Source organism: Mastomys coucha, unplaced genomic scaffold (assembly GCF_008632895.1).
Source record: "Mastomys coucha isolate ucsf_1 unplaced genomic scaffold, UCSF_Mcou_1 pScaffold21, whole genome shotgun sequence".
Classification (NCBI taxonomy): Eukaryota; Metazoa; Chordata; class Mammalia; order Rodentia; family Muridae; genus Mastomys; species Mastomys coucha.
This window is the reverse complement of record NW_022196904.1, coordinates 89,792,663-89,811,593: the sequence shown is the minus strand read 5'-3', so window position 1 is coordinate 89,811,593 and position 18,931 is coordinate 89,792,663. Positions and strand designations below refer to the sequence as shown.

Below are 18,931 nucleotides of genomic sequence, written 5' to 3'. Positions count from 1 at the left end.
AGAGAGAGAGAGAGAGAGAGAGAGAGAGAGAGACTGCTGCCTGCCTGCTTAGGACAGTGTAAGGCAACAAGGAGGAACCTGACACCTTCCAGTATTTGAGGGGACAAGGAAGATCAGGAGTCTAAGAGTAAAGATCTCTCTCCAAGACACCCTTAGGAGTTAAGTTTAGTGAGTTTGCACCTAGACATGACCTAGCAGAGGAAGCCAAAACTGAGTGGGCTAGCACCTCTGGCACAGAGAAGACCAAAGTTGGTCTCTGTCTCCACTCCACATTGAAGTCCCCAACATCTAGCAAGGCGCACTGTGTATTCTGTTTTGTTATCAGACTCTACCCCTGCTGAGCCTCAGTCTCCCAGTCTGCAGAGAGGTGTGAATGGCCTGTGAATCATCACTTTGGGATCCTCTATTGTTTTTGGGTCAGTCTTCTCCATTCTCCTCTTCCCTCCAGACAAAAAGACTGCAGTGGGGGTGGGGGCAGGCTTCTGCTTGTGACACAGTGGAGTGGTCCAAGGTTCCCATGTGTTGGTGAACAGCTGGAAACAGTCTTGCCCACAGCTGGTCAGGCGCCAGGCAGTGGTGGCCCACGCCTTTAATCCCAGCACGCTTGGGCGGCAGAGGAAGGCAGATTTCTGAGTTTGAGGCCAGCCTGGTCTACAGAGTGAGTTCCAGGACAGCCAAGGCTATACAGAGAAACCCTGTCTCAAAAAACAAAACAAAACAGTCAGGCTCCCACTCAAAAGCCACCTGGTCCTTTGGATACTGAAACCTCAATCCAAGGAGACTTCTCTACTCAGGGCTCTTTTCTTCGGCCCCCTAGTTGGAGAGATAGGGAATATTTGTTCTCCAGCAATGAGTGGTCTGGTCTGATCTGGTCTTGGAGTTCTTGCCTGATCTCTGAGAAAGACCATTCTGAGGCTCCTGCTCCCACAAAGAGGGTCAGTGCAATTCATGTAGAATGGGTGGCCTCTGGGCTCCCTAGCTCCAGAGGTGGTAGTAGCAATGGGGTACCACATCTGATATAAGTAGTATGTGGAGGGTCTGCTTTTGGTGACTCTCTGGAAGTGGGTTTGATATTTGGGGGAGGGGGACAGTGACAGACTCTACTTAAAACACTTCATAATATGCTGTTTTGTTGAATCCTTACAGCCGTTCTAAGATGTGGTAACTATTATAGAGAGAGTGACTGAGGCCCAGAGAACCACAGTGGCTTGTCCAAGGTGGCATAGATTCAGGACAGTGCCAGGACTGGAATTCAAGCCTTCTGACTGTGAGGTACTTGGAGAGGATCGCCACTTTCCTAGTAGTTGCTCTTGGCATATCTGAGCTCCCATCTATCAGACTTGGGCTGGCAGGCCTGGCACAGGTGCCCCATTATGAGTTTGTAGTGAGATTCGCATGCACACATGGCTAGCAAGTTGCAAGTGGGCGTTTTAGTCTTCTTGTTCCTTCTCCTCCTCTGAGCCAGAGATCCCCAGAAAGACCTAACTCCTGCCTTTTAGAGCCTACAGCTGGCTTTGGAAATACTTAACATGGCTCTGAAGTATCTGGAGTTAGCAGCACCGCCTGAGGGGGTCAAGGAAAATGACCTGTGTCCCACCCCCCTATTTGGACTCTCTCATTTGCTGTGGTGGGGAGCAAATGGAATGACCTTGTGCTTGTACCCTACCCAGCCTGGGTCTCTGTCTCTCCATTCTTCCCAGACACCTTTCCTAATTCTGATCATTGCTGATGCTTGGCTAGAGCTGAGGCTGGGGATCAGGGTGTCCCTCAGTTCTCCCTGGAATGACTGGAGCTGATGAAAATAGCTGTCTTGGTCTCCAGGGGCTGAGCCCAAGTTATTTCCATCCCCAGCATAGAGGTAGAAATAGCTCAGGGCCAGAAGGAGAGAGGGGAGAAGGGTTAACTAAGGGTTAACCTTCCCTTCTGGCCCAGCCCCCATGGAGCCCCCCAGCTCTACTGCATGCCCCACCCAAGCCAAACCATTCTGGGAACTTGGGCCTCTGGGGATGACAATGGGGCCAAGCTGGGTTTCTGTTTGGTGTGGTAGTTGCTAGAGGGAGGTACCCATGTCTGCCATTGGTAGGAAGCCTAGAGAGGCCCACCTTACAGAGCCAGCAGGCTCAGCCCCTCCATACACAGGGAGAGACTGGGGTTCCAAGAATGGCAGGGCACATATCCCCTAGCATTGCAGGTGTGACTCTCCTGTTCACTTTCTATCCTGCCACTTGATGCTTTGTAAACTTCTGTTCCAGCTTTGGCTCTCTCTGTGTGTCCTTTTTTTTTTCATTATTGAACCCAGAGTCTTGTACATGCTAAGCTGATAGGTAGAGACAGCAGTCAGCATTGCATACCTGCTATGTGCTCAGCCCCTAAGGCTATCAAATCTTTGCCCCTGTCTTCCAGGGAGTCCTCAGTTCTTGTAGATGTAGGCATGGAAGCCAGGAATCAGAGGAGAAGGCAGGTTTTTTTGGAGACCCTAGTGCCACTGGGATTCGCAGCCAGGTCTATGGCCTTGAAGTTCAGACTTCTTTCCTGGGCCACCCTGGGAAAGACGAGCACTCTATAAATAAACTGCCCATGTGTGTCTGGTTGGTGAGCACAGCTGGAGGGGGATGGAAGGGCCTTGTGTGGCTATTAGAGGCAGGGTCCAAGCGGGAGTTTGGGAGAAAGGGCTAAACTTGGCCCTATGCATACTCAACCTCCAGAGGGAACTCAGCACCTGTGGGCCCTGCACTCTGCCTCCTTGCTGCTCCTCAGGCAGCCTCCTCACTACTGGGAAGGGTCAAAGGAGATGGAGAACTGATGGCTGAGTGGGTCCCCTGATAGCAGAACTTCCTGAAGGCTGGGGTGGGGGCAGGGCCCAGGGCCCAGGCCTACTTGTAAAGAGTTGCTGTTAGCCTGTGTATTCTGGATCTTCCCCCACACCATGAGGTCAGCTGAGTAGGCACAATTATCCCAAGTTATGGGCTACATGTGAACTGTTGAACTTGTCTGTCCAGTCCTCTACTTTCCTGACTCTGTGGTCTCAGCTGGTGTGGAAGCCAGCACATATAAGCCTCTGTCGGCATGGGTACCTGCATTCTCTCACTCTGCTTAGACTTTCTTTGGGTTCCTCACAGTGTGCTTTTGGCACCCAATCACCTGGGTGGCCTTGACTGGACAGTCTTTGTTTTGAGCCTGAGTTCATCTGTGGCCCTGGTGAGGCTGTGTTGTGAGAACGTGCTTCTTGGCCACCATTGCTTTGGTGAGATCCCAGATATCCACATCCTGTGAGGCCCTGAATTGTAAGAGAGGTTAAGTGACCGACCTGTTCAAGGTCACAGATCTACTTAGTGACAGAGCTAGAGCTCAGCCTTGGTGGTCCTGCCCAAGCTAGCTCGATAGTCTCACATAGCCCACCCAGGCCTCAGCACCATTCCTCTGGGCAGGGCCTCATTCCCCAGCACCCAAGCCTAAGGAATTGGAGAGTGAACAGGAGTTCTGTGGTTTCTCCTCAGTCTCTCCCTAAATTTCTACTCCAGTCAACCAAGTTAGGATGATGGGGTCAGGGCTGATGCTGAGCAGTCTCTAGGCCATCCTGGCTCATTATCAATTCAAGGCAAAGTGGAGGTGTGGTCAGGGCTGTAGCCAAGCTGACTTCTGGGAGGAGAGAGTAGCAACAAGAATGAGGGATGAACTGTTTTCCAGCACCTTCTGGGTCCTTGCTGTCCTGTCTCAGGGCCAAAGGAGGCAGTCCAGGTATGGTCGTGGTTCTTAAAGATTGATGTGGGTTAAAGCGGGCCCGTGAAAGCCCTGGAGTGTCAGGTGTGGGTGACATGGGCAAGAGCTGACTGTTGCCTGTTTCCTCTTCAGAGTTGGTAAGCTGTGTTGTCTTTCAGATCTGTTTCGCTTTAAATGATTATTACATACGCTTGTTTATTCTGTACTGACAGGGTGGTGGTGTGGAAGTCAAGACAACCTGCCACAATCAGTTTTTCCCTTCCACTCTGTGGATTCTGGTAATTGAACCCAGGCCATTCAGTGTTGGTAGCAAGTGCCTTAACCCACTGGGTTGTCTTACTACCGGTCCTAGACCAAGTTCTTACAGGTTACTCACCTATCTTAGCCTCCTTTTTGCTAGTATGGATTGTGGAAGCCTGTGTTGAGAGATCCAGCGGGACTCAGGCTGGAGAGGAGATGGGCCATGTGAGAGGGTCCTTGGGGAGCTGCAGACCTGTCCCAGGGGTGACTGCCTAGTCTCAGACACCCTTCTCTATCTCCAGACTTGTCCTAGGCAGGAGGGAGAAGATTGCATTCATTTCCTACTCAGACTGGAGGAGCTGAGAGAGCCAGATCTGGCTGCCTCAGCCCTTTTCTTAGCCTTAAGGAGCCAATTAGCCCTTTCAGCCCCTCCTGCCCCCTTACCACCGGAGCTGCTGAAATGTAGACCCAGTGTCAGCCAGGAGGTCTGAGGAACAGAACCATGCCTAGTTCCCGCTGCTTGGAAGTGTGAGTGGTATAGGACTCTGAGGGTCCACACAGGAGAATACTCTAGTGAGAGTGACCTACATAGTCATGGCTGCCCAGTGCTGGGAAGAAAGCAGGGAGTGGGGTGCCTTTCTTTCTGCATAGCCTCTGACAGCTTTTGTTTAACTCTGGGCCTTCAGCCTCAACAGCAGCCCTGGAAAGCTGTTCTTCCTGTCTCTGGGAATTCCCAGATTTTCCATCTTGCTCCCTATAGTTTCCATTGCTTTTCTGTATGATCTGGTACAAATTAGCACACTCTACAAATAAGCATGGTGCAGGCAGTTCTCAGAGGCCCTGAGGCTGCCAGGTGGGGAACACACCTCTTTTGGGCCTTGCCTAGGTCTTTCTAGTAAACCTTCCACACACCCCTATCCTTCCTGCTACCAGATTGGCAAGCACTCTTGAAAGGGAATGCCTGCAGAGTCAGAACTAGGCTTCAGAGTTGGAAAGGCAGAGATGAGGCAGTTCTGGCCTCCAGCCAGTACTTACAGGCCGTGGGACCCCCATAGGTGACCCCCTCAACCTGTTTACTCAAGTCTGAAAGGGAATATTCAGTTCTATGGGAATTGAGGTGAGCCAGGGTGAGGGATAGTCCCCAGCTGAGGTTGGTCCCCTTCTGTTAGGGAAGCCAGCCATGCTTAGCAGCCTTAACTGGTGCCCAGTGTGGGCACTGCCCTACTTCAGCCCCAGTTGCCAGGGAACCACTGGGTCCTTTACTAACCTGGATTTCTCTATTGATGTTGTTGCCTTTGTTGCTGTCTGGTGCAGCCACTGCGAGGAAGGCCTGTGTCCAGCTGTGTTTCCAGGCAACCCTTGCCTCTAGAGGCTGCAGAGAAGGCCACAGGCTGGAAAGCAGAATCTGCCTTCTTACCTGACCTACCCCAGGTGGTCCCTGATCCCACCTCCCTCTCCCTCAGTGCCCTCACTTGGCTGGCAGCCTAGCTCACCTGCCTGCCTAGAGGCAAATCACTCAGTGTTTTGCTTCCTCTGCTTAACTCCTCAGGGTTCCCATAGGCTCTGGGAAAAGTACAAGCTCAGCATGACCTGGACTCTGCTTGCCAGTCTTCCCAGACTCCTCTCCTACACCTCCCTCCGCTACCTTACTAACCACTGATCCTAAACACAAATGAGAACTTCCTGGCACTGCACACTTGCTGGTCAGACATGGGGAGACTGAGTCATGGTGAAGTGTAGTGTGTGCTTTTGAGGGGTTACTCTGTGCCAGTCCTAGGCTGAGACTAAATGCAAATTCTCTTTTCATGCTCACATAAGGCTCTGCACTGGCTCCAGAGCCTCACAAACAGTGAAGAACAGAGGAGGGCAGGCTGTGTTCAGTGATGTTTCCCCAGGTTAGCAGAGGGTTTCAGAACCGAGTTAAGAGAAAGCCGGCCTCTAGACTCCTTTACCAGTGGTGTGTGTTCTCTCTGGCCTGCCTTCCCTGGCATAACTAGTCTGGTCTACTGAGACATCTCTTCTGCTTCTCACCTCCGGTACAGCACACACCCAGCATAGCCCCGGGCATAAAGGACAGCTTGTGGTGAGAAAGAGGCTGGGGACATGGCACCATAGCTGAGGAGGAAGTGACTCTGAACTACACTCTGAGGAGAGTAGGTGTTGGCCAAAAGTGATAGGAGGGTTTCTGGGCAGAGGAAACAGCAGGTAGCTCATCTCTGCCTTGAAAGAAGCTTCAAGGAGCAGAGAAAGAGACCTAAGGTGGCTGGCGTATGTGTGCGCGTTGGTGTAAGGAGGTTTTCAGAGGTACACTGGGAAGCCATTCTGAGAGCAGGAGAGCTGGCTCAGGGCACACACATCTGTCAGGACACCTAGGCTGCAGGTGATGTTACCCAGAGGACAGAGGTCCTGGGAGATCTCTGGGAGTGTGCTTGGGGGCCCTTGGCTGAGGCCAGGGGTAAACCACAGCTTTGGTTCTAGGAAAGAGGAAGCAGCCTAAGGCCTCGGCAGGCAGTATAGCTTCCTCTTTCTGTGAGGCCTCCAGGACTGCTCCTCCCTTGGGGAGCTTCCACTGGCAGCTTCTATGCAGCTTGGAGCCTGTTGTAGCTTTGCTAGTTGGCTTGTACTCAAGAAATTTCTGTTCTCATTGTTTGGGCACTTTTCTAAAGGGCTAGCTTTTTTTTTTTTTTTTTTTTTTTTTTCTTAAAAAGCCCCTCTTTTCCCCGGCCTCTGAACCCGTTTGGTAGAGGCATCGAGTTCCATGCCTGGGTTAGGTGCTGGGCTTTGTGGTGAGTAAAGCAGACATCCCTGTTCTGACTGCTGTCTGGTTGGGGGACAAGCTGTGAACAAGCAAGCCAACAAATACTTAATTACCACCCCATGGGGGGTGTGGGGAGGAAATCCCGTGACCTGCTTGAAGCCCATTACGTGGGTTAAGCTTCATGACAGGCTTTTGCACAGGAGATAAACAACCCATCCTGTGGATGAGGAAACTGAGGCTAGGGAAGCTGGTAGCTCAAGTGTCACAGGGAATTAGTAGCTGTGAGGATGCTCAGGGTTAGGAGATTTGGAGGAGTGGCCTTTGCGCTAACTTCCTTCTCTGCTAGAACCCTGCCTCTTCAACTCTGTGTAGCTAGGGTGCCTCTCCTCCCTTGGGTACCCTGGGGCTGGAAGGGCTTTATGGGCATTACCCTTTACTCTTGGGCTTCAGTGTTCTCATTTCTGGCACTTGTCCTCCAGGAGGTGTTATGCTTTGGGGTATCACTGAGTGTTTGGCCTTCTAGACGAGAGAAGTATGGGGAAGGGCTCTGCTGACCCCTCCTAGCCTAGGAGTTCTCTGAACTTGCTTTCCTATGGGTTTCCAGGGTAGTGTTTTGGATCCTAGAGGACTAGGAGGCAGAGGCTGAAGCAGCAGGTGTGCACACGTGTGCATGTGCCTGAGCAGGCAGAAGGGGGTAGGAGTAGGGGTTCAGTCTGGTTAGAGAGGGGGCATGCAGCCAGACTGCAGTAAGTGCCAGTTTTGTGGTAATTAGAAGGTGCATAATTAGAAGGCAGGGGGTGCTGGGCGGCGGCTGCCTGTGGATATGCCTGAGTGGGCCCACTCTGGCTTCAGACTGGGCCTCTGGACCCTCACTTTCCTCCAGGAAGTCTCCAGATCACTTGGTTTCTGGCCTGTCTGCAGATGGACAGCCACATAAGCTCTCCTTGCGGCTCAGGTCACCCAGCAGGTGCAGTTAGGGTCTGGGTGGTCATGGGCCTCTGGGATTTTGCCTCTTACTTTCCATCCTTGTTCTAGCCCTCTAAACTGCCTGGGGATATGAAGGACTGCTGGGGCTGGGAGCATGGTGTGGGGACAGCCTGAAGACTTGGGGTTTGTGGTCAGGTCTGTGGTGGTGAGATCCTTTGATGAACTGGAGAGGCCATAGGAGATGGTCTTGAGGGGGCACAGTACCAGGGAGAGTTAAAAGACACTGGTGTAGAACCTGGAAGGCAGATTTGTGGCCGAATTTGAGGAAGGACAGGTCAAGGGATGAGTCAGGAGTGCACCTGTTGAGTATTGAGTGCCACATGTGGCCTTTACCTACTCTGGAGCCTGGCCTTCCCTGTCTCTGGTTTTCCCCTTAGTTGGCCTGAGGCCCAAGAGGGGCCTGCTGCCAGTGACCTGGAGAGTCCCTGGATGATGTGCCGGCTGCTCCTCCCTGTCCCCTGAGTGTAACATGAACCCCTGGCCCTGCTAAGGTCTTTGTGGGGCCAGGCCCAGGTCAGGTGGCAGATAGGTTTCCTCTGCTCCACTCTTATTTCCAGCTGGGAAGACTGGCTCCCAGCAGAGAGGGGGCTCTGTGACCTGGAACTTCCTGCAAGTAATAAGTCCTGTCAGGCTTGGCATCAAGCATCCTGTGACCCCTCATCCAATGGTGTGGAGGACGGCTAAGCTTGTGATCAAAAGTTGCTCATAGCTTCTGTTGAGGCCTGATGAACATTCTATCCTAGCCTATGACCCTGAAGCCAAGTCTCTGGGAAATACACATGAACTTTCTGTTGTCTAATCTGAATCTTTTCTGCTATTCCAACCTTGTCCGTTAGCTAGAGACTTCTCTAGAGGTAGTGCTCTCTGGGCATCAGAGGGAGTCTTACTCAGTCTTGGGCCAGTGGGCTGGGGAGCTGGCATTGATGGTTCTCTGAAACATCTCAGAGTGGGAACATTGTCTCTTAATCTGTTTACCATAGTGTCCTCTGTGGACATTGGTGTTCCTAATTTCCTAGTGCAGAGTCTGGCATATAGGAGTTGCTGGAGAGGCTCCAGCAAGCTGAATGCTAGCTATCATGATACTCCCAGGTCTGCCATGACACATGGGCAAGCAGAGATGCAAGCACATATTCCCAGGCCTCCCTGGGAGAGGTGTAGAGGAATAACAGGTGACAGAGCAAGCAGGGGTTGCAGCCTGTGAGCCAGACTTCTAGAAGTACTTCTACATACAGGCCTTTGAGCTGGGTATGAAAATTAGGGCCTTCCCATAGCAGAACCTGCAAGAATTGAGGCAGTGTGAGAGTGGTCTGGGAGCTGTGAGAAGTTGGGGCTAATAGGGCTAGAGGCGGTAGCCATTTTAATCCCCAGCTCAGAACTTCCCCAGCTTCTTTCTTCTTGGCCTTCTCTGATACCTCAGGACACCTGGCTGTCTATGGAAGAGGAAGGAAGCACTGGGAAACCTCTGGAAAACCTGAACTAGAGAGCCATCAGCTTCCCTCCAGCCTTGGCCTGTCCAGCTGGCCCTAAACATGTCAGTTCTATTTCTGCTCAGACCTGCATCCCACCATGTGGGACAAATGCTTGCCTAGCACCCAGCAAGTCCTGTCATCGTGAATGTGGCTAGGAGGGAGACAGCAGCTGCCTGCCTGGTCTGGCTGCTCTCTTGATCTTCCTTTATCTGCCCTAGGTCAGTGTCACTCCAGAGCCTGAGAATGAAGCGGACCTTGCTGTGCTGGCCCCTGTCTTGCCTCTTTGTGGTGAGTTGGATTCTGAGCATGCAATCAGCACTCTAAGGGGGAGTGGGGGGATGCAGGTCCTGTTCCAGAGCCTCAGGCTCTGGGGAACTTAAATGCTTGTCTCCTTCTGGGAAGCATCCAGGGCCTTCAGACCCGATGAAGCATCTACTTGTACTACCTGGCATTCAGTAGTGATGCTGTAGAGACAGACACAATCTCTTCTACTCATGACATCCAAACCAGAGAATATAGCTTTCCCAATCAATTTGTACATGAGCCGGAGGGATTTCCTAGCATTTGCAGGCATGACTGAGGGCAAGGTGCCTGCCTCCTGCAGCTGTGGGACAGGGCTAGGAGGATAGGTGGAGACCTGGAAGAAATTGAATAACTCATGTGCTGGATGTAGGATCTGTATTAATTGAAGGAAGCCCCGGTTCTGGGGCTGGAGTCAGAGGACCTACAGACTTGTAGCCTCGAGCAGGTCTGAGGTCTGATCTGTGGTGGTCTTTCTGCTGTAATTCTGGAAGCTCAGAGAAAATAAGCCGAGGTCTCCAGGAGGTAGCATGCAGCCTTAGCAGTTGCTGAGAGACAGGCTGACATTCTACCTTCAGGGTAACTGGCCCTGGAGCTTCCTAGCCCTAGTAGCTGGGGCCAAGTTAGAGGACAGGGTCTTCCCACAGCAGGAGTCAGGGCAGGTAGTCCATTTGATTGAGTGGGAAGCAAAGGGAGGCCATCAGGGAGGGGCTTGTAATCCACAGCTGGAAGAGTGTTCCTTTGGAACATGGCATTCCCTGTTTAGGTGCAAGGTATGAATGGGGTGGCCTTGCCACAGGGGGAGGTCACAGAGAAGGATGTGGTCTCAGACTCAGCTCTGGGCCCAGAATAGTAAGTAAGCACCAGCTGCAGACTTGGCTGTAGGCATGATAAACAGAGGGTAGTTAATGACATGCTCAGCTTAGGGGTGAGGGGAGTGTGCAGCAGGAAGGGAGACAATCTCGGAGGAATTCGGAAGCATTTCCTCCTCATCCGTCTGGGGTGAAGAGGTGTAGCTCATCTGAGAGGGCTGTAATTCAGAGGCTCAAGGGCTTGAGGTCCTGAGCCTGTCTGGGGCTTTCCAGTATTTTCCAGAAGCAAATATAATTCTCTTTTTACCCAAACACTGGCAGTGCAGCAGAACTGGCTGAGGCAGGCCCTGAAGCCTGGGTAGGGAGCTTGTGTAGTCTGCCATTCACGCTCTGTTCAGGAAGTAGGTAGTGAGTAGATGACCCTGCAGGCCCCATGTTTTAACATTGTCTTCCTCTGTCACCATGTCCTCTGCTCCACCTGCATTCTTCCAGCTGCTGCCCTGGCCCCTGGCAACTCCAACACCAATAACTCCTTGGCTGTGTCCACCTGGCAAGGAGCCTGACCTGGTGAGCGATGTGCTGTCCTGTCCTGGGATGATTCCTGAGGGCAGAGGGAAGGCCTCAGCCTGGATGTCCCAGGGCTTCTGGCCTGGCTTCAGGCCTTGTAATCTTCTTCCCCTCCCACAGGATCCTGGGCAGGGCACATTATGCAGAACTTGCCCCCCAGGCACCTTTTCAGCCTCATGGGACTCCCATCCTTGCCAGCCTCATTACCGCTGCAGCCTTCAAAAGAGGTTGGAGGCCCAGGCTGGCACAGCAACTCATGATACAATGTGTGGAGACTGCCAACGTGGGTGAGCACAGGGTGAAGTGGGGCTTATGCTAGGTTCTCGTCCCACTGCTCTGAGTAGGCCTCTTCCCATATGTGACATGTACGGGGGCACCACTGAGGGCCCTTGGTAGGAAGGAATCCAATTTTTCCTAAGGACAGGTTTTTACTTCTGGACCTCAGTGACATCTTCCCTCCTTGCAGGTGGTTTGGGCCACAGGGAGTTCCTCATGTTCCGTGTCAACCTTGTTCCAAGGCACCTCCAAGTACTGGTGGCTGTGACGGTGAGTGGAAGGCAGTGGGCTAGGAAAGGGGGTCAGTGAACTTGAGCCTAGGAGTTGCTACAGCATCCATGTAGGGAAGTCAGGTCCTCTTCCAGCCTATAGGAGAACAGGCAGCCAGAAATAGTTCAGCGATATATGGCCAGCCACTTTACTGACTTTTGAGTAGTAGAGACAATCCAGCATCAGGCAGCTACCATTATTAGAATTGGGGGTTCATATCCTGTTCGGTCCTTGTCCCTATCCTTTCCATAAGAACCCTAAAGATGCATGTGAGCATGCACACGTGCCTTCACACATATCCATGAACACATACACGTGACCTTTCCCACTGAGCCAGACATCCCTTGAGGCTACTAACTCATGTGCTATTGTGAGAAGGCGAAATCCTGTGTCCCTTTGCCCAGGAATGTACCATGTATACGTATCTGTCCACTCTATACATGTGTATGAGAGGCAGATGTAGGCTGAGGCCCAAGGAAGTCTCACTGTATAATTGATTGGATAGTCAAGGAAGAATGGCATGAGCTGGCCTTTGTCTTCTTAGTGTGGCAGGGTAGGCTGTATGGGGACTTGATTTCCCCTCCAACTTCACGTCCAGATTCTGCTGCCACCATTCCTGCTCCCAGCCCTCTATCCAGACCTAGCCAGGACTCCCAAGGCAAGGCCAAGGCAAGATCATCCCAATCTTGTCTGTGGTGAAGTGGACAGATGCAGCAGGTCAGGCAGAGAGCCTTTCTGGGACTGAAAAGGGACACTACCAGCCTAGCCACTTCTTTTTATGTTTTTCTCTGCTTCCTTGTGTTCATCTGCTGTGGTATTCAGAGTTAGGGCGGCGTGGCCGGCGTGGCGTCGAAGTGGCAGCAGGTACCAGTAGCAATGGTGAACCTCGGCAGCCTGGGAATGGCACCCGAGCAGGCGGTCCTGAGGAGACGGCTACCCAGTATGCAGTGATTGCCATCGTTCCTGTCTTTTGTCTCATGGGGCTTTTGGGCATCCTGGTGTGTAACCTGCTCAAGCGGAAGGGCTACCATTGCACAGCCCAAAAGGAAGTTGGGCCCAGCTCTGGTGGAGGAGGCAGCGGTAAGATCTGGCTGGGTCCACGTGGGGAGACTAGGGGCTTTAGAGGGAACCTTCCTGGTCTAGGGGTCTGACAGGAGAGAGCTAATCAGGAGGCTTCCTGGAGGTGCTGTGTAGCAGCTTTGATGGCCAACAGTACAGGCTGACATGGAGGATGACAAGGAGCTGAACTATGGCAATAGGCAGAGGTAAAACAGCAAGTGGGTCAAGTGGTATTGGTGAGATTCCTGCTCTGGGTGAGGCCCTGCTCCACTGTAGGATTGGGACTCTGTAGGGGCCACAAGCTATAGCTGTTTGGTTCAAAATGACCTGTGGCCTTTGGTCTGAAGCATGAGAATGCCCTACATCAGGTGGGGCTGGCTGGCAGGCACTACACAGGGTTCAGTTTTCAGTTCCACTGTAGTCTGAGATACAAGTACTAGAACCAGAGGGAGAGGGCCTTGAACTCATTTCTTCTCTTGCTTACCAATGCCTTGAAGTGTAGAGATCTCATAGGCATATATGCACTGCTCTGGGCCATCAGGAACCTTCTGGTCAACAAGAGTAATACAAATCTCCCATGCTCACTTTCCAGGGACCCCTCCAGCTCCTAACACTGAATCATGGAGTGAGCGGGTAAGAAGGTAGTATAAATCAGGGCCATTTTACCTAAAACTGCACTTTTGCTAGTCTGGCTGCTGCCTGGGTACACAATTTTGGAAATATACTACAGCTTAGGACCCATCACAACAGCCCATTCTCACACTCTTGAGGGTTAAGTGCAAAGCTGTTAAATAGTTTCATGGACAGGATGGTGTGCAGAGAGGTAATAGGCCTGGAGAGGTGTTGGGAGTTCTGAGCATGGAGAGCCATAGCTCCCTGAGGCCAAGAAAGGTCCAGTGACTACCTGGAAGAGGCTGATGTAGTGTGCAGGGATGTGGCTTTCAGATGGTCCTGAGACCACTGAGCACTTGGAGTTTCTGGGTGTATGACAGCATACTTTTTTAAGTCTAGGTAGCCCACTGGTGATGGACTTAGCTGTCTTGTCACCTGAACTCCACAGTAGAGTTTGCTGCAACTTGAAGCAAGGTCTGTGGCGCCCTCTGCCAGTAGATCCTGGTGTAGCTTGGGAGCCTTGAGCCCCATCTTGCCTAGAATCATGGATTCCTTTTCTTTTCTCCAGGGATCAATCCCGCCTATAGGACAGAGGATGCCAATGAAGACACCATTGGAGTCCTGGTGCGCCTGATCACAGAGAAGAAAGGTGAAGAGAGGGTCTTTCTGTTTCACCCTGTGCCTGGGAGTGGAGGGTCTCCTCCTAGAGCCTTAGCTAATACTTGGGGGAAATCCTGCCCAGCTCCGCCTCCAAAGCCTCAGTTTGATGGGGGCTCTGACCCTGGCTGTATTTTTGTCTTTGATCTTGACTTGTAAGGGATGGAGGAAGGGCACAAAGTTCGGGCCCTGGGACACAGATATAGGAATAGGCAGGGACTATCTGCTGAGGTGGGGTGGGGTGCTCCTTCAGTTTAGAGCTAGGTTCTGACTCCATCTGTCCACAGAGAATGCAGCGGCCCTGGAGGAGCTGTTGAAAGAATATCACAGCAAACAGCTGGTACAGACAAGCCACAGGCCTGTACCCAGGTGAGGGGTGGGGCCCTCAGACCCCCAGCGTGTCTCCTGGGGATCTCCTCTTAGGTCTGTTCCCTTTCTTGTTACCTTTGTCCTTTTCCTTGATGGAGTATCCTTTTCTGGCTTGCTCCAGTGACCATTTCTGTTCTTCCCACAGGCTGCAGCCGGCCTCCCCCAGCATGCCCCACATCTGCCCACATCACCACCACCTCCACACTGTGCAGGGCCTGGCCTCACTCTCTGGGCCCTGCTGTTCCCGTTGTAGCCAGAAGTGGCCAGAGGTGCTGCTGTCTCCTGAGGCAGCAGCTGCCACCACTCCTGCTCCCTCCCTTCTTACTACATCCAGGGGTCCCAAGGCTAGTGCCAAGCCAGGACGTCAGGGCGAGATTACCATCTTGTCTGTGGGCAGGTAAGGTGGGCAGACCGAGCAGAGTGTGGAATAACGTGACAGCCTGGATAAAGGCGAGTCTGTGGGTCAGCGTAGTGCTGACCAGGCTTTCCTGGGCTTCTCTGGGTAGTGTAGGTGGCCGAAAGGTCATCATTTCCCGCTGTGCTATGTCACATGGAGCATTTGGGTCCCTGAGGCATGCACAGTCTTAGTTTTATCACATCTGGGACTTCTTAGACCGAGGGTCTGTCTGTACCCCTCTAGCCTAGATATGGGGTTGCTGGGAGCTGGACACAAATAGCCGGGGGGCTGAGAAAGACTCTTGAGTAGTCTAAGAGGCTCGACCAGTGTGATATCTTGGAAATTGCAGGGTGACCTAGTAGGTACTGCCTTCTCTGGCCTGGGATTCCCCTCTGATGAGGGGTGTTGGTACCACCTCTCCATACAGGTTCCGTGTGGCTCGTATTCCTGAGCAGCGGACCAGTTCATTGTTATCTGAGGTGAAGACCATCACAGAGGCTGGGCCTTCAGAGGGTGATCTCCCTGACTCCCCACAGCCTGGTCTTCCTCCCGAGCAGCGGGCACTGCTGGGAAGTGGTGGAAGCCATCCTAAGTGGTTGAAGCCCCCAGCAGAGAACAAGGCTGAGGTGAGTGCTGAAGGGTGGGGGGGATTTTTGTGTTAGCACCTGGGTCAACCCTGACAGAAGAGAGGCCCATGGAGGCAGTATGGGGAGCTCTGGGTAGATGCCATTTTTTTGAAGCCTAAGGTGGCCTCTTGACTCAGCTCCGACCCTTCAACCCTGACCCCCAGGAGAGCCGCTATGTGGTCCGGCTAAGTGAAAGCAACCTGGTCATCTGATGGGCTGTCTAGAATTCAATACTCTGCCCTGTCCTTGGAGGCTCTGAAGGCTTCCGGCAGGAGGGAGAGCTGCAGCTGGGACTGAGGACCAAGATACAGCAAAGGCCAAGTCCTGGAGGTGGGACCGTCCGCCCCACTGAGGAGGCTGCCTGCAGCACAGCACGTGAGCAGGAGATCAAGAGCCCACCCTATCCCTGCAGCCCTGGTTACTTCCATGCAGGGTGCTGTAACCCTGTGCCTGCCCTGAACACATCATAGGAGCCCTCTGTCCCTTAGAGGTCTGGTTTAGTGGAGGAGTGGTACCTGTACCTGGTCCCTAGCTTGTGCCTTGGGAACTAGCCACTCTTGCCCATGTCCTGGACCCTGGATGTGACTCCCTCTCTTTGGCAGGCCCTATAAAGGGAAGGGGTAGCAAAGAGCCCTGTACTGGTGGCAGAGTACCTGGGTTCCAATCCTGGGCTTATCCCTAGGTACTGACTGTGACGTTGGGGGAGGAGAGCTCAGTTCTCAGGACCTCTCCAGCTCTTTGCAGATTCTGGGCTGAGTCCTGTTGGGGGGAGCTTGACTTTGCTACCCTCCCATTAGTAGCTTTATCTGGCCTGTTTTTGCTGCTTCCTGGGCCTTGGACTTCACGGCTCCCATGGGACTGTCTATTATGGTAATGCCTACAGAAGGGGCTTAATGCATGTGCCTGCCCCTACCCTGCTATTTTTAATGAAACTGAAAAATGACTTGACTTGGACAGGGCTCTCTGGTGCAGAGCCTCAGTCCACCCTGTTGCCCTCAAGCTCTGGAGCTGAGGGAAGAGGAGCCTGGCGAGCCAGAGTGCCTGTGCCTGTGGTTTTCCATGCCCCTGTGGTACAGTGTCTGCCTGAGTTTTGGGTAGCAGGGGTGACTGCCAATCCAGCCTGTCTTAGTCTCTGCTCTGGCTCAGTGCCTCGTTATTTATGTGGGGCCGTGCAGGCGCGGGGCCCACTGCCCATCCCATTTCTTATTTATTGAAACCTGCTGTTGCCCTGCCCCTCCATCTCCAGCCCCCAACACTTGAGTAATAAAAGGTGGAAAATGTTGTCACAAGGTGCTTCCTTTCCCTGAATCCTCTCTGAAAACTGCTCACCTCCAAGGCCCTGCCAGGTGTGCAACACATCATCCTCCCCCTTATCAGCACCTTCCTCTGAAACCAGGGAAATAGGCAGAGGTGGCTCCTTGTCTCATTCTCACGGAGGTCCCCCAGAGGCCAGGTTTCCCCATAGAAATACAGGCTGAGCCATACATGTGATTGAACGTGTTCCCGTAATCATTCCAAAAAGTTTTCTAGAAAAAGGGTAAACTTAATATTTTTAACCCAGTATATCCAGAATATTTTCATTGCAATATAAAATCATTATGAAAATTATGAATGAGCTTTTTTTCTGTTTAGAATTTTATGTATTTTACATGTGTTGACATGAAGTAATATGAGCTCTAGGGGAAGCAGCAGTTATATGGAAGCTCACAGCATGGGAGGGGAATGTGACCCATCAAGTGGGAGCAACATGTGTAAAGGTCAGATCAGTAAGTGGGTGGAGGGTCCCCATAGCAGTTAGGAAGAGGCAAAGCTTTGGCCTGTTTGGCCACAGTGTAAAGCACAGAAACACCTAGAACAGGAAGTTGTTATAGCTGTCTGCATAACAAGTGACAGGAGAAACAGAAGGAGCCAAGAGATTCCGAGGGCAGACCTGCTGGAACTCTTATGGGTTGTGAGGCAGGAAACACCTAATGGTGTCCAAAGTGGTTTGATATGAAGCCCTTGAGCTCTTAGGAGACTGATCTGAGTGACAAGAACATCTTACACTCAGATGGGCATTTACAACTGGGGAGAGAGGGTCCATGTTTTAAAACAGTTTTAGGGCAGACCCCAGGGCCTGATCATCAGGGTCCTGGTGGCCAAGAATGGATGTAGATTTTGGGGGAAGTTGGCTGAGAGGCCAGGAAGGCTGTCTTGCCCTAGGGAATGGACAGGGTTTTGGTGAGTTTCCTAAGGAATGTGGTGAGACCAGGACCAATACCAGGTAAATCAGGAAACACCATCTCATACCAAAGTCGCCATGGCCAGTGGGACCTTAAGTTAGGGTTTTGTCAGTGTGTGGTATACTGATTAATATGGGAGGGAGTGACACACGCAAACACTACTGGAGGTGTAAAAGCCTAGTCTGGAAGAGGGGACCAGGTGGCTTCACTAAGGACAGAAGTCTTCTGGGCAGAAACTAAGGTAGGAAGCTGGCCTAGCAGTGCCAGGAAAGGAGGGAATTAAAAAAAAGCCACTGTTGATTTTTTGGTTTTTCGAGACAGGTTTTCTCTGTGTAGCCCTGGCTGTCCTGGAACTCACTCTGTAGACCAGGCTGGCCTCGAACTCAGAAATCCACCTGCCTCTGCCTCCCAAGTGCTGGGATTAAAGGCGTGCGCCACCACTGCCCACCTGGGCAGACATTTTAAAAGCCCACCTATCCCTGCTTCTCCCCACATCCTTATCCTGGGTACAAGATACTCTGGGACTTTTGTGAACTGGGAGTAGACAGGGTCTCCTGGGTATCCAAGGAAATGACTCCTATGGCTGCAGGGTGCGGTGCATTTGGCATCCATTTACTTTATGTATCTCTAGGTTTGGCTACTCTAATTTGCCTATCCATTCAGCCAGCCAACTCATGGGCCCCACTTACTACTTAGGATTTGGATAACAGCCATTTGGGTGGCATATGAAGATAAGAGTGTGTCCTGGAGAGTGAGGCAGGAGGTAGGACCCCAGCCATTCTCTGGGAAGGCTAGATTAGAGACACATTCAGATACCAGTCAGGGTGGAGACACCATGTTAAGGCTTCCAGGCGGGTTAGGATACCTCTATCACTATAAGCACGTCTCTACCCTGCTCCTGCTTGCTGAAAGAATGGCTTGTTTCATTTGCTTCTTGTGTCATCAACCTCCCAACATCAAGGCAAAGATATGCTGCAGGTGTGTGACATTTTTGGTCTCCACAGCCCCACCTTCCCTTGGAAAAGTTTCCTACAAATCCCTGCAGCTCTTCTCAGTGGGTGGCGGTGGGAGTTGGAAGAAAGAGCAAGTAGGGTCCAATCTCTAGCTCTCTGCCCACTTCTAGAAAATAGCCCTGCCATTGTGACATAGAAATTAGCCTAAGATGTTTTAGCCCTTCTCAGATAAAGTATCCTCTTCTCCCTTAGTCTGGTCCACAATGGATTATGGTCAGAACGAAAGGCTGGGAGGATGTCAGGAGGAGAAGTGAGGCTTGGTGTACCAATTTCCACTGTAGCATGGGACAAAGTAGCAGTGGTCCAGCAGGTGGACCTGCAATACCCACCCCATGGGGAGTTTTACTGATCTTGCAGCATTAGGGATGGAACTCAGGGCCCTACCCAAGCTATGCAAGCCTGGTGTCTCTGTGCTGTAGCCCAATTCTTGGAAAGTTTTAAAACATTATTGAACCTAATACAACTTGGCTGACTAACCACAGGGGCACACACCTAGCTTCAACTTCTGGAGTGATCACTTTGGGGCACTTTAAAGTTGAGTATGCTGAGCCTTTGGTCTATTAGCTGTGGAACATGA

At 52.0% G+C, this 18,931-nt stretch overlaps 1 protein-coding gene across 5 annotated transcripts in view; it reads left to right on the top strand.

Annotated features, from left to right (window-relative positions):
- Positions 1 to 16,405, top strand: part of Relt (RELT TNF receptor) — a 17,496-nt gene extending 1,091 nt beyond the window's left edge. Inside the window, exons 2-12 of one of the 5 annotated variants that reach the window (XM_031387555.1) lie at positions 326 to 416; positions 9,393 to 9,462; positions 10,779 to 10,853; positions 10,974 to 11,140; positions 11,320 to 11,399; positions 12,222 to 12,479; positions 13,639 to 13,719; positions 14,015 to 14,096; positions 14,242 to 14,493; positions 14,921 to 15,119; positions 15,284 to 16,405. In XM_031387555.1, coding sequence (XP_031243415.1) covers positions 9,418 to 9,462; positions 10,779 to 10,853; positions 10,974 to 11,140; positions 11,320 to 11,399; positions 12,222 to 12,479; positions 13,639 to 13,719; positions 14,015 to 14,096; positions 14,242 to 14,493; positions 14,921 to 15,119; positions 15,284 to 15,331 — 1,287 coding nt within the window. In that variant the 5' untranslated portion in view covers positions 326 to 416; positions 9,393 to 9,417 and the 3' untranslated portion in view covers positions 15,332 to 16,405. Of the gene's footprint in view, positions 1 to 325; positions 417 to 453; positions 1,273 to 2,469; positions 3,739 to 9,392; positions 9,463 to 10,778; positions 10,854 to 10,973; positions 11,141 to 11,319; positions 11,400 to 12,221; positions 12,480 to 13,638; positions 13,720 to 14,014; positions 14,097 to 14,241; positions 14,494 to 14,920; positions 15,120 to 15,283 lie in introns of those variants that run through there. The other 4 variants (XM_031387556.1, XM_031387553.1, XM_031387552.1 and 1 more) reach the window with 4 other exon arrangements.
- The last annotated feature ends 2,526 nt before the right edge of the window (positions 16,406 to 18,931 follow it).